The following is a 21,548-nucleotide window of genomic DNA, read 5'->3' on the forward strand; positions in this document are numbered from 1 at the left end:
CCAGGTTACCTTCGACATAAACATTGTGATTCCCATTTTGCAGATGAAAAACCAGGATACGGTGTCTTTTCTACAGATAATCATAGATACTGGAATGGGGCTTTAAACTCTAGACCTCTAACTGCATGTTATGTACTTTTCTAATATGCCATGCTGTGGACTAATCCACTTTTTAAAAAAATTAATTAATTTATTATTTTTGGCTGCCTTGGGTCTTCGTTGCTGTGTGCAGGCTTTCTCTAGTTGCAGCGAGTGGGGGCTACTCTTTGTTGCGGTGCGTGGGCTTCTCCTTCCAGTGGCTTCTCTTTGTTGTGGAGCACGGGCTCTAGGTGCGCGGGCTTCAGTAGTTGTGGCTCGCGGGCTCTAGAGTGCAGGTCAGTAGTTGTGGTGCACGGGCTTAGTTGCTCCGCGGCATGTGGGATCTTCCCGGAACAGAGCTTGAACCCGTGTCCCCTGCATTGGCAGGCGGATTCTTAACCACTGCACCACCAGGGAAGTCCCGACTAATCCACTTTTAAAAGAATGAGTTTGCTTTTGAAAGGGGAATTGAAAAGGACTGTCCTTGTCTGTCCTTTGCCATCTAACTTCTCACCCACCCCATCTTCTGTCTTATTTCCCTGTAGCACTAAACTCAGGCACTACTGAGGACATTCCATTCTCTTAATCAATCAAAATTATGAGTCCCCGGATTTCCTGTGAGTTACCCTTGTTTATTTTACATCTGATCACTTTTTCAAATTTTGAACGGTCATAAAGGCACAAGTCATATCTTTCAGAGAAGGAATTCAAAGATATGAGCAGTGAGACAGAATAGGATGGGAGAACTTGGTAGGAAGTTCAAGGAATTTCTCTCTCTGATGCTTGAACTAACTCAGAGGCCACCAGGAAACAACAGAGAAGCGCTGAGCCAAAAATGAGTTTGGAGCAAAGGGGCTGAGAATATCTAAGAACCAAAGCCTAATCTGAGAGGAAACTGTCTTGGCTGAAGCCCAAGACTCAAACCCAAGCAACTTGTATGACTGCAGTGTAAGTAGTAGAGATATTCTTGCTTTCTTTGGCTCCAAAGAGTCTCGTTACTTGTAATCTCATTATTCTTTCATGGTTTAACTTTTTTTTTCTTTTATAAATTTATTTGTTTTATTTATTTATTTTTGGCTGTGTTGGGTCTTGTTGCTGCATGCGGGCTTTCTGTAGTTGCAATGAGCGGGGGCTACTCTTCGTTGTGGTGTGTGGGCTTCTCCTTGCGGTGGCTTCTCTTGTTGCAGAGCATGCGCTCTAGGTGCATGGGCTTCAGTAGTTGTGGCTTGCGGGCTCAGTAGTTGTGGCTCACGGGCTCTAGAGCGCAGGCTCAGTAACTGTGGCATACGGGCTTAGTTGCTCCGCAGCACGTGGGATCTTCCCTGACCAAGGCTCTAACCCGTGTCCCCTGCATTGGCAGGTGGATTCTTAACCACTGTGCTACCAGGAAAGCCCCATGGTTTAACTTTTAATGTAAACCGTTTGTTTCCCCATCTGTAAAACAAGATAGTGGGGACGGGTGATTCCATAAGAGTGCCTTTAACTTTAAAATTCTGTGATTTTAAGACCACTGCATTATTCCAGTCGATTTTGACTCTAGACCCAGTGATAATTAGACCTCTTTTTTACTGTGTAAGGTTTACTTTAAAATAATTTATATATTATTAATATTATTAATAATTAATATTGTTTATATTAATATTTATATATTTAACCAAATACAAAGAATCACTGAAGTACTTTTGGATAAAAGTCAAAATGGTTTAAAATCAGTTTTATTTCTTATTGAGATTGTCAGACAACCTCACCTTAAAAATGACAACACAGACTGAGTGTTCTTCCAAAGTAACTGGGGCTGGAACATCTTATGGGTTCTTAAATAATGGTGATTTTTTTCCCTTAATGTAAGTGAACTATTTAATGGCATGTATATATCTTCCAAAATCAGTCTTTTCTCAAAATGCTGAACTGATCTTAATAGTTTCCTAAGTAAAACAGAATTAGTAAGGAAATCTACCCGTCCCCTAATGGCATGTATTACTTCCAGAGCAAATACATTTGTTTTCCTCACTGTCTCTCTTTGATTGAGACTAGTTTAAATGATTAATTCTTCTCATTTGGCAGGTTTTTTGCAATTTACTTGAAATGTTTCCTAGTATTTTTTCCTCAACTTTTTTTTACACCTTTTCCCTCTTTTTTGTGCTTATCAAAATCTTGCTGTGCCTACTATAATTATTATAAAAAGATTAATAATGAATCAAGCAGTCAAGCTCATGTCCGTTGTGAAAGAATTTACCCAGTTTTTTTTTTTTGCTTTAAATATGTCTTAAGAGGCTTATTTTCATATTCATATTTGTATCCATTTTTAAATGTTTGCTGAAGTTCATCTGTTTATCAATGAACTCTATGAGGAAAGAAGACATTGTATTATAGATTAATTTTCTCCTACCTTCATAATTAATAAGCCTTGGACACGTGATTATTTAAACAGCATAAGAAAGACAGTGGCACTCAAATTTAAAATGCTTCTTTTAAAAGAAAACTAGAGAGTCTGTTCTTTAGCCCTGAACAATCAGTGTGTTTCCTGATTGCAGAGTCAGGAAATACTTTACTTTTGAAGCAATAACGGTTATTCCCGGGAAGTTTTATAATTGGCTGCATAGTGATAACATCGACTTGAACAAATACAGCAAAACTACTGCTGGCTTATCTAGAATGAAAGAGAACTTCTTAAGTGCGACAGAGAGCTAATACTAAGGATTACATCAGTTTGGCATATTCACTGCTCGTGGAGAACAACTGCAATTTTCAGCTTGCTTCCTGACCAAAGGTATCTTTCCTTTGTGCTTTTTCAGTATCCAGACTTTTTTCCCTTGGGTTTGCTTAGGACTTTAAACATCAGTGTGTGGTAGTTGTAGAATTTATTTCCTTGTGAAGTCAGGTGAAGTGTAATTTTTACAATACCATTGGATTTCTTGGAATGTGATGACTAATTATGATAATTAATTAATGAGAAACAACAGCCTGACATCCAGGAATCTAGTGGCAATTTTTCTTTTCTCTAGAGTGAGGAATTGCTTTAATGTCTGAATTTTGATACTTGAACTTATATTCTTTTAGTGAGATCACTGAAGGTGTAAGGACAGAATACTAGCTAAAGGTGGCCCTGTGCTTTTTCTAAATATCATGAGGCATTTGAAAAAAGCCCCATTTATTTTATCGCTTGTTGCAATTGGTTATTGTGTGTCAGTGGAAATGAATAATGTCGATGACTTACAATATTTCTGGCTTAATAATAGAGATGATTTTCCATCTTCTTTTAATGTACACTATTTTGTTCCTATATTAACATTGATGCAAAAGTAAACCCATGGAAATTTGGATTTAGGTGAGATCTTGTTGAGCATCTTTCTCGTCCCCCACTTTACTGGCAAGGAAACTCTAGAAAGCAGAATGACACAAATTCCTGGCAGATCAGGGGAGAGAGTATAAACCTCTTAATTCCTGGGTAGAGGGATTATTAACTCCCTTTTCATTATTGTTATTTTGTGTTAAAATTATATGCTATACATATAAAACTATGCTATACAATAAAAACTTTGCCTTGAATTGGCATTGAATTTTCATCAGACTCTGTGAGATGTAGGCAGATTCTGAGCAGTGGCATTATTCGTAGCCAGAGTACGAATAACTAGAGTATGAACCTAGAGCGTGTAGCTTGAGGTGTCTCCTAGCATCTGAAGACATTCTTGCAACACACATTCACTTCCTAGTTGGGGTGAACACTGAGCCGAGTGGAAAGCCTCAGCTCTCTATTCTGGGGAGTGCCAGATGTCTCTTGTGTTATCAACAGGAATTTACTAACCCCATCTCAATCCGGGAGAGCTTTCATCAGGGTTCTAGGTGGTTGTTCACTATTTGTATATTTTTGTTTGCTGACAACTGTCACTCAGTTTCTTCTGAGCACAGAATTCTCTCCCAGTGGTCAAATGGAAGAACTCTAGTAAGACACAAAATCACCACAACTCAGTCTTTCACTTAGGAGCTTATAGCATTAACGGTAAGGAGAAAAAAAGACATTGAAAGATGTGATACATGCAAGGAGTCAAATTCATTCAAAAACACATCTAAATCTAAATCTAAATATATGTCAGTTAACATTGTCCTATAGGAGAATAGTGTTTTCCCAAAATGTCTTGTATATGTGTAGGTACTGGATAGAGATTTTGTGTTTCTTTTGTGTTGCTTCTGATTGATCTCAAATAAATGTCTCAACAGAAAGTTTTCATGGTTCTCTGATAACTCATTTTCCCACTGTGGATATTTGACTGTCCTTTCTTTATCAGTGTGTCCCTTCTGGTATGGGCTCTGAGTGTGTAGGCAGGGGCTGTATGATGTTAACTTACATGTGTGTGTTCCACTTATAAGCAAAAACAGAGCTGAATGTTGTTAGATCAGTTTCACAGGCCAGCCTCTTTGCAGGTCATTGTAAGCTGCGTTTAGTCATGACCTGAGAGAAGATATTAAAGGCAACTAGAATCTATGTTTTATGGTGCAGTTAACAATTCAAATTATTGGAAGATTAAATTACCTACTCAGTTTAGTCAAGATGATAAGCTTTGCTTCTATGAACTGGGTCATTAACTGAATTATATTTAGGTATTGAGCTTCTACCTGTGGTCTCAGGGAAATGTCCTGTGAGACTATAGGAATTCAGCCACTAATCAGTTCTTCACATAACAGCTCTCAATGAGAAAAAGTACAAACTTATAATATAGAGGAATTGATACAAATAAAGTCAAACTGACTTTATTTTCAGTCTTGATAGAATTAACTCTAATAATCATTAAAGTATTTGTGACAAGATCAAAATTCTGCAGGTTCAAAAAAAATCCTACAGATAATATTTCTTATTCTGCACTCCATAGAGACACTTTGGAAATTTAAGTGCACTAGGGTTGTAAAATCAGATGAAAAGTATCTAATGAAATATGGTTAGTGAGGAAGGAGGGAGCCATCTATTTTAGGATTTTGCCTAACCCACTAGAATCATTGTACTTTTTTCAGGGTTGAATGTCTAGGTCAGTCTCCATAGCTTTGGCCCTTGTCAGACACTAAGGCAAAAAGAAAATGACAGAGGGCTAAGGTTGCTGATCATGTGTTCGTACAAAGCATCTGACTTTCCTGGAGATATGTCAAATGTTCAGGGTGAGTCATTGAAACTATAGCATTTGGACTTTATTCTTTCATAGGAAATACTCTACTAGCAAGCTGAAAGTCTTGTGATTTTTAAACTGTGAATGTTCTGGCAGTATATCCCAAAGAATTATGTGAAAGAGAAGAAATTCTGGTTTTAGAATTGGTGTTAGAATATTTGAAGAAATACCTTGAATGTCTGAATGTGAAGCAACCCTGCATATAAGATGATCTCTCTTTTCCAAAGGTAGAAATTACCCAAAAAAGTTTTTTCCCCCTAGTCCACATATTGAGGATCTACTTTGTACCAGGCTTTGTACTCTAGGCTTTGGGGATACAAGGAAAAAATGCGGGAAAAGAGACAGAAATCACCACCCTCCTAGGGCTTACATTCTAGCAAATCAATTACACAGAATGTTAAAAGAGGTAAGTGCTATAGAGAGTAATAAAATGGGGGAAAATTCCAGGGGAATGCTGGCTGTGTCAGAGTGTGTCTCTGTGTGTGTGTGTGTATGCGTGTTTTGGTTTAGGGGATGGTTGCTGCCTCAAGGTGACATTAGAGCATGGATTTAAACGAGATGAGGAGTGAGCCGTCCAGTTATCTGGGGGAGGACTTGGAGTTCAGAGACCTCGAGGGAGGAGTGTGCCTGGCATGTTCAAAGAGTAGCCAGGAAGCCAGTGGGTCTGGAGCAGAGTGAGTGAGAGAGGGATGCTGGGAGGAGTGGTCAGAGGAAACGAGGTGAGAATGAAAAGACGAAATCCAGGTTGACTGTCTAAAGGTCACATGGCGGGTGTGTAGCCACAGTGCACATTTAATCTATGTGTATGTCAAATGCAGAGGGTGGGGGCCCTGTAGGACATTGTAGGGATTTTGTCGTTTACTCTTAATGAAATGGGGAGCTTGGAGGATTTGCAGGTGAGCAACATGACAAGTTTAAAAAGGATCCTTTCTACTTTTGAGAGTAGATTGAAGGGGGCAAGGGACACCAGTTAAAAGATTATTGCAGAAAACCAGATGAGAGAGAATGAGTTGTATTTCATTTTGTATGAATGTACCACCTTTTGTTCATCCTTTCACTTTTTTCCCTTCAGTTTTATTGAGATATAATCGACATATAGCATTGTATTTTGTTCAAGGAGTACAACTTAATGATTTGATACATGTATATATTGCAAAATGATTACCATAAGTTTAGTTAACATCACTCACCTCACATGGTTATAGATTTTTTTTTTCTTGTGAGAACTTTTAAGATCTACTCTCTTAGCAAGTTTTAAATATACAATATAGTATTATTAACTCTAGTCACCATGCTGTACATTACAACCCCGGAACTTATTTATCTTATAACTGGAAGTTTGTACCTTTTGACTACCTTCACCCATTCCTCCCTCCCCTGCCTCTGGCAATCACCAATCTGTTCTCTATCTATGAGGGTTTTTTTTTTTTTTCCTTTTTTAAGATTCCACATATAAGTGAGATCATACAGTATTTACCCTTCTCAGTCTGACTTACTTCAGTTAGCATAATGCCCTCAAGGTCCATCCATGTTGTCGTAAATGGCAGGATTTCCTTTTTTATGGCTAAATAATATTTATCACAGTTTCTTTATCCATTCATCTTTTGACGGACACTTAGGCTGAATTAGATTGTTTCCATGTCTTGACTATTGTGAATAATGCTGTGATGAACATGAGGGTGCAGGTATCTTTTCGAAAGAGTGATTTTGTTTCTTTTGAATATATATCCAGAAGTGGAATTGCTGGATGATATGGTAGTTCTATTTTTAATATTTTAGGAACCTCCATACTGTTTTCCATAGTGACTGCACCAATTTACATTCCTACCAACAATGCACAAGGGTTTCCTTTTTCCCACATCCTCCCCCAGTACTTGTTATATCTTGTCTTTTTGATGATAATCATCCTATCAAGTGTAAGGTGATATTTTATTGTGGTTTTGCTTTACATTTCCCTGACAATTAGTGAGCGTTCACTTGTTGATGAATATTTGGGTTGTTTCCAGTTTTGGGATATTGTGACTAAGCCATCTATGAATATTTGTGTACAAGCCTTTCTGTGGACATACGACTTCAGGGCTTTCACCTAAATCTCTAGGAGTGGAATAACTGGGTTGTGAGATCTATGTTTAACTCCCAAGCAGCTACCAAACTCCCGAGGTAGCTGTGCCATTTTACATTTATGCACACAGTGTATGAGAGCTCCTGTTGCTCCACATCCTGGTGGGCACTTGGACTTTTTAATTAATTAATTAATTTTTGGCCGCACTGGGTCTTTGTTGCTGTGCGTGGGCTTTCTCTAGTTGCGGCGAGCGGGGGCTACTCTTCGTTGCGGTGTGCGGGCTTCTCACTGCGGTGGCTTCTCTTGTTGCCGAGCACGGGCTGTAGGTGCGCTGGCTTCCGTAGTCGTGGCTCGCAGACTCAGTAGTTGTGGCGCATGGGCTTAGTTGCTCTGCGGCATGTGGGATCTTCCCGGACTAGGGCTCGAACCCGTGTCCCCTGCGTTGGCAGGCGGATTCTTAACCACTGCGCCACCAGGGAAGCCCCACTTGGACTTTTTGATGTTAGCCATTCTAATAGATAATGAAATAGTATCTTCCTGTGGTCTATATTTGCATTTTCCCTGATGGCTAATGCTGGTGAGGGGTGTCTGGATTTTAACCTATTCATCCAGAAAGTTAATTTTAGCCTCATTGTTGAAGCTTTGGTTCCTTTCAGCTGAGGCTCATAATAATTTAATTAAATAATTTATTTATCTCAGTCGTGGTTGGTACCTTAGCATGTTACACTTTATTTTTTTATATTTAAATTTAATTTTTCACCTTTTGATCCCTTATAATACGTTTTAAAAGTACTCAAAGGTTATATTATGATGATTTATTAAAGGTTGCTGTGGCCTGTATAGTCTCATGGTTTTGTTTTCAGGAAACGAATACACTTAAAAGTGGAAAGTATGAAAGTGATATAAAATTCCAATCTTATCCTTAAATCACTATGTCCAATAGTGTAATTTAAGTTTATGCTTTATCTTATGTAGGATCTATTACTTTCTGTATTTTATCATTTAGGATGAGCGAGCATTCTGTGATAATAACAGGTCTAGGTAAACATATACGATCTCTAAATATTCAACTAAAGTGAGGATTTTTGAATTCTTTTCCAGGTTCCCGATGTTATCAGCAGCATAAGGCAGTTATCGAAAGCTGCCATGAAGGAGGACGCCAAACCCAGCAAAGACAACGAGGACGCCTTTTACAACTCGCAGAAGTTCGAGGTCTTGTACTGTGGCAAGGTGACCGTGACCCACAAGAAGGCCCCGTCCAGCCTCATCGACGACTGCATCGAGAAGTTCAGCCTGCACGAGCGGCAGCGCCTGCGGGTCCAGGGCGAGCCGCGCGCCGCCGATGCCGGCGAGGACCCGGCGGTGTCGGAGGCCCAGGCGCCCGCTTCCCCCGCCGACGTTCTGTCCGAGGAAGGGGATGGCGTCACCGACACCCACCCCGTCTTCCCCGCGGCGCCCAGCCAGCCTGGGCCGTCCAGCTCTCGAGTCTGCTTCCCTGAGCGGATTTTGGAAGATTCTGGCTTTGATGAACAGCAGGAGTTCCGGTCTCGGTGCAGCAGCGTCACCGGTGTCCTGCAAAGGAAAGTTCACGAGAACAGCCAGAAGCCGCAGCCGCGGAGGAGGCACGCCAGCGCGCCCAGCCACGTCCAGCCCTCGGATTCGGAGAAGAACAGAACGATGCTGTTTCAGGTGCTGCCCTGGCCGCGTGCTCTCGGGGTGTTTCCCCATTCTTTGCTAGACGGAAGCAGCCGGGCGGCCAGCTCTTCCCTGGTCCTCGCTCTGCAAGCGTCCAGCCTTTCTGTCATATCCCTTGGGAAGCAGATAAGGCAGGTGGAGAAAGAGAGCAAACAAAGGAAAGTAGTGAAGGGGTGAGAGGCAGACGGGGAATGTAAGAAAAAAGGGAGCAGGGAAGGGAGAGGAAGAGAGAGAAGCACTTGCAGAGCATCACGGGAAGTTGGTGGGGAAATAAGAATAGATCACTCTTAACATCACCAGCATTTGCCTTAGGTTAATTCTTTTTTTTTTTTTTTTTAACATCTTTATTGAAGTATAATTGCCTTACAATGGTGTGTTAGCTTCTGCTTTATAACAAAGTGAATCAGTTATACACATACAATATGTTCCCATATCTCTTCCCTCTTGCATCTCCCTCCCTCCCACCCTCTCCCTCCCTCCCACCCTTAATTCTTAAATAAATGTTGTTTTTTTAAATGACGGCAGAAAGTCAGTCTTATGAAGGGTTTGAAGATGTGAATCTGGGAGCGTGTGCATCTTCATGAAAGAGAAAGAATTTTCTAGAGAGAAAAAAAAAAAGTCCAGAGACTCATAGGTGTATTTTCACATGAGAATACACCAATTTACTCTGTCATACAAAAGAGACGGTTAAAGAAACATCATAGGCCTGATAATTTATTAGACCAGTTATTAAAATGATTTGGTGCAAGCTATATTATAGGTGTAAAAGATGATTCTTAATTCTAAAAAGTAGTTTTTGAAGTTGTACGGGGTATATAGAAAATGTCCAGTTCCACTTACAAGAACTTAATTCTTAACAATGCCCTGTAGAGATTCTTTAATTAATCCTCAGCTTTGAAGATTAATTTGAGTTTTCCTCAGATTTGAGTTTTCTTGAAAAAAAGGTGTAACTGCCCTTTTATTCCATTGCAAAGAGTCCCTGAGAAGGAAGTTGCACAGTGTACCTCGGTAAACAGTCCCAGTGTGTAATATTTGCTTTATCAGAAGTTCATGGTGGTTTTGCTCTGTTTTGTTCTTGATAACTCTAGGCATGTAATTAAAGTGTCTGTAGTCTTTCCTGTGGTGATATGTTAACTGAGTTTCCTCTCTTGTTCGGGCTACTGGGTTTGTTCTTTTTCTTAGCTAGCCAGAGTCCGTGTTGTTAATTTTTTCTAAATGATTGTTTTTGTTTAAAAACTTTAAAAATTTATCTGCCCAATTGCAAGTATATCTTTCTGTTGATCATTTGTGAGAAAGTATGATTATAAATTATAATTAAATAATTAGTATTTTTAGAAAACATAAAGTGTGGAAAGGTTGCATTTTTTTGAAAAGAATAATTTCTAATTTGGAAAAAGAATGGTTTCTTGTAAATTAAGACCAACTTAATTTTCATGATTTCTAGATGAAAGGAAGAAATGTTTTCAGACAGCTGGTAATTGGGGTTGTAGATTTGGTTGGATTGGATGTTGACACACATGTGAATATGTATGTCAGGGATAGAGCATTTGAATCTGTATTATTAGTCAAATATTTAACTGTAAAGTAATATGTTAGGTTCTTGATAAGTTAATTGAAATTAATTGGAATATTAATTAATTGGAATATTTATGATTAATTGGAATATTTACTAATTAATTAATTAATTGGAATATTTTTATTTTTAAGGTTGGACGGTTTGAGATTAACCTTATCAGTCCAGACACTAAATCACTTGTGCTTGAGAAGAATTTTAAAGATATCTCTTCTTGTTCCCAGGTATGTGTTGAAGTAGATTATAGTATTTGAAGAAACCAATTAAAGCTTGTTTCTAAACTAACAGAATAACTGGGCTTAAACCCCTTCAGATTTTATTCTTAAAAGCATTTCTTAAGTAGATTTGTGTTAAACTAAGAGTGTTCATGTGTTTGGGTCCCTGTCAATAAGAAAATCCTGTCCAGGTTCCTCATTATCATAATCTTGTCCTCACTTTCGTCAACCCTGTCTCCTCGTAGTGTCACTTCATCAAAGGGATGGAAGGAAGTTTTGCGGTGGTGAGTTCTTTAGAAAATATCTTCACAGTTAGTGTCCTCAGAATCTTGAGCAGTAGGTCTTGTGGGCATCACTGAGTCATGTTTGCTCTTTATACTGTAGTAGGTAAAAAAAAAGAACTAGTACTTTCAAGTTTATAAATGTAGATGCTAAAGTTTGAAAAGAAGGTTTTGGTATATATCTTTGTCCTTTTACTTATTTTTAATTCTCATATTACGTATTTGAAAGTTTTAAAAATAATCTATACAACTGTGTGTGTTCAAGGTCATATTAGGCATAAAGTAGTGTCCTAAGTACCATAGTAATAATTCAGAATATCTATATAATTCTTAGAGCTACCTAAATATACGGCAAACCTAGAAAGAACTGCCGAAGATATTGGAGTAGAGGGAGTACCTAAAGCTGAATATGGGAAAGTTAAAAATGCAAGGATGGGCTTCCCTGGTGGCGCAGTGGTTGAGAGTCTGCCTGCCAATGCAGGGGACACGGGTTAGAGCCCTGGTCTGGGAAGATCCCACGTGCCACGGAGCAACTAAGCCTGTGAGCCACAACTACTGAGCCTGCGCGCCTGGAGCCTGTGCTCCGCAACAAGAGAGGCCGCGAGAGTGAGAGGCCCGCGCACCGTGATGAAGAGTGGCCCCCGCTTGCCGCAACTAGAGAAAAGCCCTCGCATAGAAACAAAGACCCAACACAGCCAAAAATAAATATAAATAAATAAATTTTTAAAAAATGCAAGGATGCCTCTGGGGAGGTCCCTGGAATAGAGAAGCAGTAACTTCTTTCCTAGCAGATGTACCTTAGGTATACCTTCAGGGCCCTGGAATAGAGAAGCAGTAACTTCTTTCCTAGCAGGTGTACCTTAGGTATACCTTCAGGGCCCTGGAATAGAGAAGCAGTAACTTCTTTCCTAGCAGATGTACCTTAGGTATACCTTCAGGGCCCTGGAATAGAGAAGCAGTAACTCCTTTCCTAGCAGGTGTACCTTAGATATACCTTCAGGGGCCTGGATCGAGAAGCAGTAACTTCTTTCCTAGCAGGTGTACCTTAGGTATACCTTCAGGGCCCTGGATCTTGCCTAGGCCCTTTCCTGTATTTTAATGTTGAAAAATAGACTGACTTTTTTTTAAGTTTTAACTTTGGAGTTAGCATTGCCATAGGTATGATATCCCGACATTCTTCCCTTTGAAAATGATAAGCTTTTGTACATCTTGTTAATTACTCTCCTCAGCCTCAGCTAATGTGGTTTCACTTCCAGTATTTTGTTTTAATATTTGTTCTGTTATATGGAGACATAAAATTATGCTGTGAACATAAAAATTTTCTACTCTAGTAGTTTAGAGAGGCAGCATCTGACTAGAGGAAGAATATATTGCAAATTTCTAAATTCCTACTTAAAGGACAAAAAAAGTGGTAGAAAGATTATTCACTTTAACTAAAAAACGTATTTATGAAGCATTCTTGTAATTACATGTTTCCTGGGGGTCCCCGCGTGATCATAAGCTCTGTGAGGGCAGGTGTCTTATTCTGTAGGCCAGGGGTCCCCAACCCCTGGGCCAAGGCCTGTTAGGAGCCGGGCCGCACAGCAGGAGGTGAGGGTGGGTGAGGGAGTGAAGTTTCATCTGCCGCTCCCCATAGCTCCCCATCGCTCGCATTACCGCCTGAACCATATTTGCCCCCTCCACCCCTGTCAATGGAAAAATTGTCTTCCATGAAACTGGTCCCTGGTGCCGAAAAGGTTGGGGACCGCTGCTCTAGGGCATCAGAGAATAAGATGTGTTAAGACAGAGCTTGACGCTTAGGTGTTCCATAGTGTCGAATGCATGCTTCTACGTGTTGGGCCTTATGCCAAGTGTTGGGGAGAGAGTGGTGTACAAACCAGCGTACTTCCTGTGCCCCAAAGCAAGAGGAGTCATCTGAAAAGGCCGTGCCTCTCCCCTGCTCGCCCCTCCGCCGGCCTCCCAGAAAGAAAACTAGCAATGCTCGTTGAACATCTAAAGGAAAAAAAACACGAAAAAAAAAAAAAAGAACCAGCCAAACAAAATATATAAATCTGGCAGTTCAAACAAGATTTTTGCTTTTCCTTTTTTTTATAAGCAAGCTTTGTGTTCTAAGAATTCAGAAGAAGAATCAAACAAAAATATGAGGAAAATTTGTGCAAAGGCCTTTGATCAGAATAATTGTCAGGTTAACTTTCCTCTCCTCACTGAGTGGCCCAACTCCTGTTATGTCTTTCCACAGAATTGTACTGATAGAGGGTGGCCGCATTTGGGAACAGGAGTACTTTTTAACACATGAACACCTACAAATGTTTCTTTCTTCAGAATCGGTAGGACTGTGTCCCTGGCAAGCATGAGGAATAAGGGAATGGTTTTCTTTACCGGAAAATTACCACTGCCCGAAAACTTGCTGAGCTAATGAGCTCCTGTGCATTTTTCCCATTTAGTACCAAGCTAGTAAAAGATGTTCTTTAATCACGAATGAGTTGTATCAGATGGAATTTACTTTCACCTCATGGATTGTAACCTCACTCCTCCTTATTGGCTTTTTTACTTTTTATCGGAGTTGATTTCCTTTTTCCGTAGCCATTGGATAGGTTGAGCTTATTATTACAAGAATAGTGGTTACCGTTTATCAAACATGCCAGGAGCTAAGATATTTCTTAGTTCTAAATCTGAAAATTTTCTTAGAATAGGCGCCATTAATATTATTTTATGATGAGAAATGGAACCTCAGAGATTCTTTTTAGCAACGCAGCACAATATCTCATACCTGGTAGATTGGTTGAACCAAGATTGAAGCACAAATCTGTCTGAATCCAAAGTCTGTTTTCCTTTCTCTGGGATTCAGGTGATTGCAGGACAACTTCAAATTTTTTGTCTTCCTGACTTTTCAAAGTACTGTGCTTTCTGTTAAAATAACAAGGTGCTGTCTAGTAATTGGTGTGTATGTATTCAGGGCGATCGAAATTCTCAGATGATTCAGAATTTTTTATTAAGTGTAGCTGAGGTTATTTAGCCTGTGTTCAGGAAGTACAGATTTGTGAATTTGGATAGTTGATGTCTGCAATAATTTCTTTAATGTATTCGTCTTCTAACAGTTGTGGCTCCTTGAATGTCTATCAATAGACAAACATTCTAGTATTTTTAATGCGTGCTTTAGGGAATGGCATGCCATTTAATTAGAGCATTGTCAGTTTTAATGATTCTTAGCCTCATATAAACAAGAACAGGGTTTATAGTGAATCATCAGACTGCCCGTTCAAAGATGACCAATAAATTGAAAACTCCATTACTTGCCAACACTGAGTAGCGGTTTTTATTACAAGAGACAGTGGGTCATGCCATCATATTTTTCCTCCTGTGGCCCTGAGTCACAGAGTGTTTGCCAGAAACAAAAAAAATCTGAGCTGGTCTCACCCTTTATTTTATGTATCAAAAGACCACCGAATAAGTTTGCTCTGGCATTATGTCCCCTATCACAGTGCTGTGAAGGAGAAATTCATGGAAGTGTGAAAGCACAGAACTATTTCTATAGTGTTGGTTAAAACGACATAATCCCATAAACACTGCCCTTCTTCCTTCTCTAGGGTATAAAGCATGTTGATCACTTTGGCTTTATCTGTCGGGAGTTGCCGGAGCCCGGGCTGAGCCAGTATATCTGTTACGTGTTCCAGTGTGCCAGCGAATCTCTGGTAAGTGGGGTGACTGCTGTCCACGGACTCCTGCCCACACCTCCAGCTGATGGGAGGCTCGTCTCTGATGAACCCAAGCCTCACAGAACGGCCACCCGTCGAAAAAGAAGAGCGCACCTAGAAATAGGTTTCTGCCCTTTGAAACAGCACCACCACAGAAAAACAAAAACAACTTGTCCTGGTAATTTTTAAGCCTAGGTGATTTTCTTGAGTTTAACAAATCCGGAAATGTTACCAGGAGTGTTTTTAAAAGGTAGGAAAAGCCTAATAATAGGAGAGCTGTTACTCTTTCCATTGCTCATGGAAGAAGATAGGGAAGACCTCTTATTCTCTCAACTGCTATAACATCTCAGAGTAGATAATGCTTATTTCATCAGGGTAGAGAACGACTTTGTTTTTTCCTTTTTATTTCATCAGCCCCTGTCCTCGTTTTAAAAATACTTTCTTTATGGTCGCATTTTAGCCTTCAATTTCTTTCTTTGGAATTTGGAAGTCAATTTCACTTTGCAGCACTCCTACTCCCTCCCCCCCGACCCTTAAATGGGAGCAGTTAGGGTTTAAGGAGAAATATGTAAGGCAAAGTTGGAAATAGATCTGAGTGACTAAAAATATGTTGATGTTTTCCCCTAAAATGTTTTACATATTCTTCCACTTGTGTTATCTCTCCTAACCATTTTAACACAAACCTTTAGATATATACATTACCATTCTTTGAAGCAGAGCATTTCCTCAGACATAAAATCCTCCCACAATGATTTCCCCCAGGGAAACACACACCACTTAGACATACACAGAATAAGCCGGGCAGCATTCTCCTAATTTTCTGGATGCACGTTGCCTTCTTTCCTGCTAACTCTTGCCTTCCACATTCCCAGTGTGGACACTGAGTTGAGGAATAATGAAGAAATAATGAAGAAATGGGAATGAATTGGTACAAAGACACTTTCTGACTAGGGAATATAGCACTCCATCACTAAGTTTCTTACACAAGAGAGATCCATTTGAGTTTTGTTCTCACTCTAGGTAGTTAGCCATACCAATGAAAAATCCACATGTTGATATCCAGGTGACCACTGTATTATAGGTTCAGTTCAGGGCTCGGGATAGAAGTTGGAGAGTCGTCATGTAAAGAATAGTTGAAGGCACGGGGCTGGATGAACACCCAGGGGGAAGGAAAAGAGAGAAGGCCAAAGAGAGCCAAGGACACAACCCTGGAAAATGCCACCCAAGGAAGAGTTGGGTAGAAAATGAGAATGTCAGGTGATCTTGCCCCACTCCTCACCCATCCCCTGCCCAGCTCTCCCCTCCTCCCTCCCGCCTCTGTCCCTCCTCCTGTCTAAGGCTGATTCTTCCACCACGTTGCAGATCCTTGCTCTCCGACCTTTGCAAAACCTGTTGTATATCCCGTATTTTATTGTTTGGGCAGTTCCATTTACGCAACTTTCCCCTTTAGAAACCATAATGCATTCTTCTGCACCATCGAGAGCCACCTGTTCACCAAATCCTATAAACTCAAAGGTAGAAATGTCCCCTATATTCACCTCTCTTCCTTTTCCTCTCTGTCTGGAATTAAGTCTGGGCGTTCATCTCCTTTACTAAGACTATTGCATTAGTGTCCTAACTAGTCTCCTTGCCACTGGTTTAATCTGTCATCTGTCCACTTACTACCTTATGCTATATATATATATTTTTTCTCACAAAATTCTCTCACTAGCGGCTAGTTTATGCCTCCTTATTAACGGACAAAATCTAGATTGTCTCGAGTGGCAGAAGGGCCTTCCTCATTCTTCTCAGCGCTCACCAGAAAGCTTGCCCTTTCGTGACTGTGTCCTCACACGTGCCATTCCGTGTCCTCAGCTGTCTCTAGGCCAGACTGCAGAAGCTGCTGTGATGACTGGTGTGATGTTGCTTTTATTTGGCTTGCTACTGAAGCAGCAGATGGTTCGTGCACAGGACACATGAGATGAAGGAAATACATGAGAGGCGGGGCTCACAGAAATGCCTCTGAAGTTCTGAGGTCACTGTTGGCTGCATGGAGTGAGGGGTCTGCCAGTCAGGGGAGGCCAGAGCCAGGGCTTGCTGCTTTCATACGGTCAGGTGGGGAATTTGATCGGGCCAGCCTCAAGGGTCCACCTGGCTGCTATACAAAGAGATTGTGTATGTCTCTATCTGTTTTCGTATTCTCTTTCCGGCTGCTTCATTGGATGGGAAGCAGGCCTGGCTTTGCTTTGCTGTGACTTTAATCCCCTTCCCCTTCTTTGCTACTGTGTATTTTTTAGGATCCTGTTAAAAGATCACCTCCTAGGGAAGCCTTTTCTAACACCCTTTCTCAGGAATTGAGTCCTTTGGTTGTTTTGTTGTCAGTGCTCTCAGCACATCTTATTCATAGATCTCCAACAGTTCCTACAAATCCCTTATCCTATTTATTTATTTATTTATTTTAAAAAAAAATTTATTTATTTATGGCTGTGTTGGGTCTTCGTTTCTGTGCGAGGGCTTTCTCTAGTTGTGGCAAGCGGGGGCCACTCTTCATCGCGGTGCACGGGCCTTTCACTATCGTGGCCTCTCTTGTTGTAGAGCACAGGCTCTAGAGCGCAGGCTCAGTAATTGTGGCTCACGGGCCCAGCTGCTCCGTGGCATGTGGGATCCTCCCAGACCAGGGCTTGAACCCGTGTCCCCTGCATTAACAGGCAGATTCTCAACCACTGCGCCACCAGGGAAGCCCTATCTTATTTATTTGTTCACATAACTTTCTACTCCACTGGATTGTGAATCCTACAAGTTTAGGACCGTCCTTATTGTTGTTGTATCCACCAGTAGTTTCTAGGATAGCAGGGCTTGCTTGTTAAGTGTATTTTGAGTGATGCAGTGTGTTACTCTGAACTTCAGGCAGTCATTTTCTAGGTGCTGGTTAATCTCTGATTACTGGATAACCGACACCAAGAGGAAAACTGTAAAACCTGATTTCCAATCTCTTTTAAAAGTTTTGTTTTGTTTGTATTTTTTAGTATTTTCATTTTACCCTCATGCGTGTAGAATGAGTTTTCGAAACGGAGTCAGAGTAGAAAGTCTGGGAACACGCTGCATTTTTCCACCTTAAGAAGCTCTGTGACTAAGGCAACAGACTAGACTGGCTGAGAATGTCTTCATATTACATTGAAGCTGCCTGAGAATCTTATCTTGGCATCATTATTCTTAAGAATGGGCCTATGATGGAATCTTTGAAATCCTGTTTACTTTTATCTGTAAGCACCTTAAATGAATGGTGAGGCATCAGAACTGCAAGATAGAGGAAAAATTAAATGTACATTTCCTGTATAAAGGAGGGTGGCTCAGGCAGCTGACGTTAGAGTAAAACAAACAGTCAAATATTACAGGTGTAAGCAGTATTATGATTGATGTGGCTTGGCTGTTGTGAAAGACAGAATATTGCAAAACCACACATGCTGACTTATCTTCTCTGAGTACAAAGAATATACAACTAGCATTTTCTGTTGCTTCTTTGTAGCAATTGCTATGAATTGATAAACAGTATAGAATAGAGTTCTGATGGGCCCTGGAGGGTTACACTGAAAGTTTAGATGCTCAGTGTTCCTCCCTCCCTCCCTTTGTCCCTCCCTCCCTTCCTTCCTTCCTTCCTTCTTCCTTCCTTCCCTCTTTTGTAAAATATCCCAAGGCAGGTGGTTTAAACTTGTTTAACCAACCCTTGAGATTTCTGGAACATACAATTTCTGCTTTCTCCAAAAGTGGTTTAAAAGGTGTGAAAAAAAATGGAAGTGACTACTATTCATAGACAAAGTAGAACTCCACAGATCCACAGATGCACACGACAGTATCCAGGGAAAGTATAACCAACAAAACAAGTCAAAACAAAAACCCCAAAAACCCAGGGTACCGAGACCCAGGATTTGTATGGGGTTAAGAGTGTAGAGTTTTCCAGAGAATTAGACTGGGTAATCTTTTTTTTTTTTTTTTTAACATCTTTATTGGAGTATAATTACTTTACAATGGTGTGTTAGTTTCTGCTGTATAACAAAGTGAATCAGCTATACATATACATATATCCCCATATCCCCTCCCTCTTGCGTCTCCCTCCCGCCCTCCCTATCCCACCCCTCTAGGTGGACACAAAGCACCGAGCTGATCTCCCTGTGCTATGTGGCTGCTTCCCACTAGCTATCTATTTTACATTTGGTAGTGTATATATGTCCATGCCACTCTCTCACTTCGTCCCAGCTTACCCTTCCCCTTCTCCATCCTTACACATTCTGTAATTCTTATTCTAAAACGCTATAAAACACCTAAGTTTGGTATATAAATGTTTATGAGCGTTATCTTCATTATGGATTTTCACCTTAATGTCACAAATTGGCTTTCTTTGTTCCATCTCATAATTTTCTCTGGAAATTTAATTTTGCCTGATGGTCACACTAAGAATACTTTCTTTTTGGTTCTGTATGATTGATTTATCTTTAACCATTCCTTTACTTTTAACCTTTTAACACTGCCTAGGATTTTTTTGTTGTTGCTGTATCTAAACTAAAACAATTAAGTTATTCATAGTGTGCTAATTTAACTTTTAGTTGCTTTGATTCCATATGAGAATTTATAGGCCATCTGGAAAAAGTGGTAGATTAAAAAAAAGTAAAACATTTAAAATTTTAGAAGTCGAATAAAGTTTTTAGTAATATTTATGACTAGGAGAAATTGGTAGCCACATTTCAGTCACCATTGAAATGATCTCTTGTTTCATATAGAAATAGATAAGAAAATATGAAAGTTCAGTATATCCATTGGGGACCTTTTGCAACACATTATTACCAAATAGCAAGTAATAAACCTACATGAAAGCTAAGCAGATGACTGACCCCTTCAGTGCCTTAAATAAATGAGAAACAAGAAAACAGAAATAAACATCTGCATAAGTGATTGAAATTGCTTTTGAATACATAACAAGGCAAATGAAATGAAAATGCAAAGGCATTAAAACATGTAGTGCTTTTATTTTAAAGAATTAGAAATCTTTGTTTTTAATTATGGTATAAAAGAACAGATTGCGAATAATTCATTTTTTGTACACGGAATGCTGTGAAATTACTTATAAGCCTTTTAAAAAGTTGGTTATATAGTAAAACATAACTGAATGATGACTGGCTGCTCGGTGCTTGAACTCTCCTTTTAGTAATATCAGATGAATAAAGATTCTTTTTATTCCAGGTTCTTCATGCATTCAAATGCAGAAGTAGATTGAATGCTTTAAATGGTAGCTTTTTCTTAAACCAGGCCGTAGGGGAAGGGGATAAAGAGTCTTTTTATTTTTTAAATTTTGAAAAATTTATTTATTTTATTTATTTATTTTTGGCTGCATTGGGTCTTTGTTGCTGTGCGCAGGCTTTCTCTAGCTGCGGTGAGTGGGGGCTACTCTTCGTTGCGGTGCGCGGGCTTCTCATTGCGGTGGCTTCTCTTGTTGCGGAGCACGGGCTCTAGGAGTGCGGGCTTCAGTAGTTGTAGCACACGGGCTCAGTAGTCGTGGCTTGCGGGCTCTAGAGCGCAGGCCCAGTAGTTGTGGCGCACGGGCTTAGTTGCTCCGCGGCATGTGCGATCTTCTGGGAACAGGGCTCGAACCCATGTCCCCTGCATTGGCAGGCGGATTCTTAACCACTGTGCCACCAGGGAAGCCCTAAAGAGTCTTTTTAAAAAATGGTTTATGTGTGTGAGCGTTCTTTTTCCTCCACATCCTCTCCAACACTTGTTATTTCTTGTCTTTTTGGTAATAACCATTCTAGCACGTGTGAGGTGACATCTCCCTGTGGTTTTGCATTTCCCTAATAATTAGTGAATTTGAGCACCTTTTCATGTGCCTGTTGGCCATCTGTGTTGGTGTGACTGTAAATTGGTGCCACCACTGTGGAAAACAGTATGGAGGTTCCTCAAAAAATTAAGAAGAGAACTACCAGGTGATCCGGCAATTCCACTTCTGGGTATTTATCTAAAGAAAATAAAAACACTAATTTGAAAAGATATGTGCACCCCCATGTTCATTGCAGCATTATTTATAATAGCCAAGATATGGTAACAGCCTAAGTGCCCATCAACAGATGAATGGATAAAGAAGATGTGATACATATATACGCACACAATGGAATATTTTTCAGCCACAAAAAAGATGGAATCTTGCCATTTATGACAACATGGATGGACCTTGAGGGTATTATGCTAACTGAAATAAGTTAGACAGAGAAAGACAAATACAGTATGATTTCACTCATATGCAGAGTATAAAAAACACAAACACATTGATGCAGAAAACAGATGGGTGGTTACCAGAGGGCACGGGGGTGGGAGGGAGAGCAAAATGGGTAAAGGGGGTCAGGTGTATGGTGACAGATGGAAACAAGACTTTTGGTGGTGAGCAGACTGTAATATGTACAGAAGTTGAGTTAAATGTTGCACCCATGACATTTATTTAACGTCATAAAACAATGTTACTGCAATAAAAACAGAACAAAACAGAACATGGTTTATGAAGCATTGTAAATGGTTTTGAATATCAGAGCTAGTTTGGATGAGGCCCTGGTACTTCATAGCTCCCCATGCAGGTTTTAGACTTTGATCTCAATTGTACAGTGGGTGAGAAAGCCACACTTTACACTGATGATTGTGCCACAGAGGAGGAGACCTGGCCTGAAGTCGGCTTGACAGTGCCTGGAGGACGAGCTGTTAGTTGACCTCAAAGAAGCAACCAGGAAACCAGAATGCTAGATTCCAACTTCTTGACTGAGTCACTGGAAGAGCA

General features: G+C 40.2%; 1 protein-coding gene across 6 annotated transcripts in view; it reads left to right on the plus strand.

Annotated features, from left to right (window-relative positions):
• Window positions 1-21,548, plus strand: part of TBC1D4 (TBC1 domain family member 4) — a 260,140-nt gene that overhangs the window by 164,570 nt on the left and 74,022 nt on the right. For 4 of the 6 annotated variants that reach the window (XM_082434780.1, XM_082434776.1, XM_082434778.1 and 1 more), the window contains 3 exons: window positions 8,398-8,985; window positions 10,699-10,788; window positions 14,648-14,752. In XM_082434780.1, coding sequence (XP_082290906.1) covers window positions 8,443-8,985; window positions 10,699-10,788; window positions 14,648-14,752 — 738 coding nt within the window. In that variant the 5' untranslated portion in view covers window positions 8,398-8,442. Of the gene's footprint in view, window positions 1-1,691; window positions 2,849-8,397; window positions 8,986-10,698; window positions 10,789-14,647; window positions 14,753-21,548 lie in introns of those variants that run through there. The other 2 variants (XM_082434781.1, XM_082434777.1) reach the window with 2 other exon arrangements.

The sequence above is a fragment of the Balaenoptera physalus genome (assembly GCF_965194825.1).
Source record: "Balaenoptera physalus genome assembly, chromosome: 18".
NCBI lineage: Eukaryota > Metazoa > Chordata > Mammalia > Artiodactyla > Balaenopteridae > Balaenoptera > Balaenoptera physalus.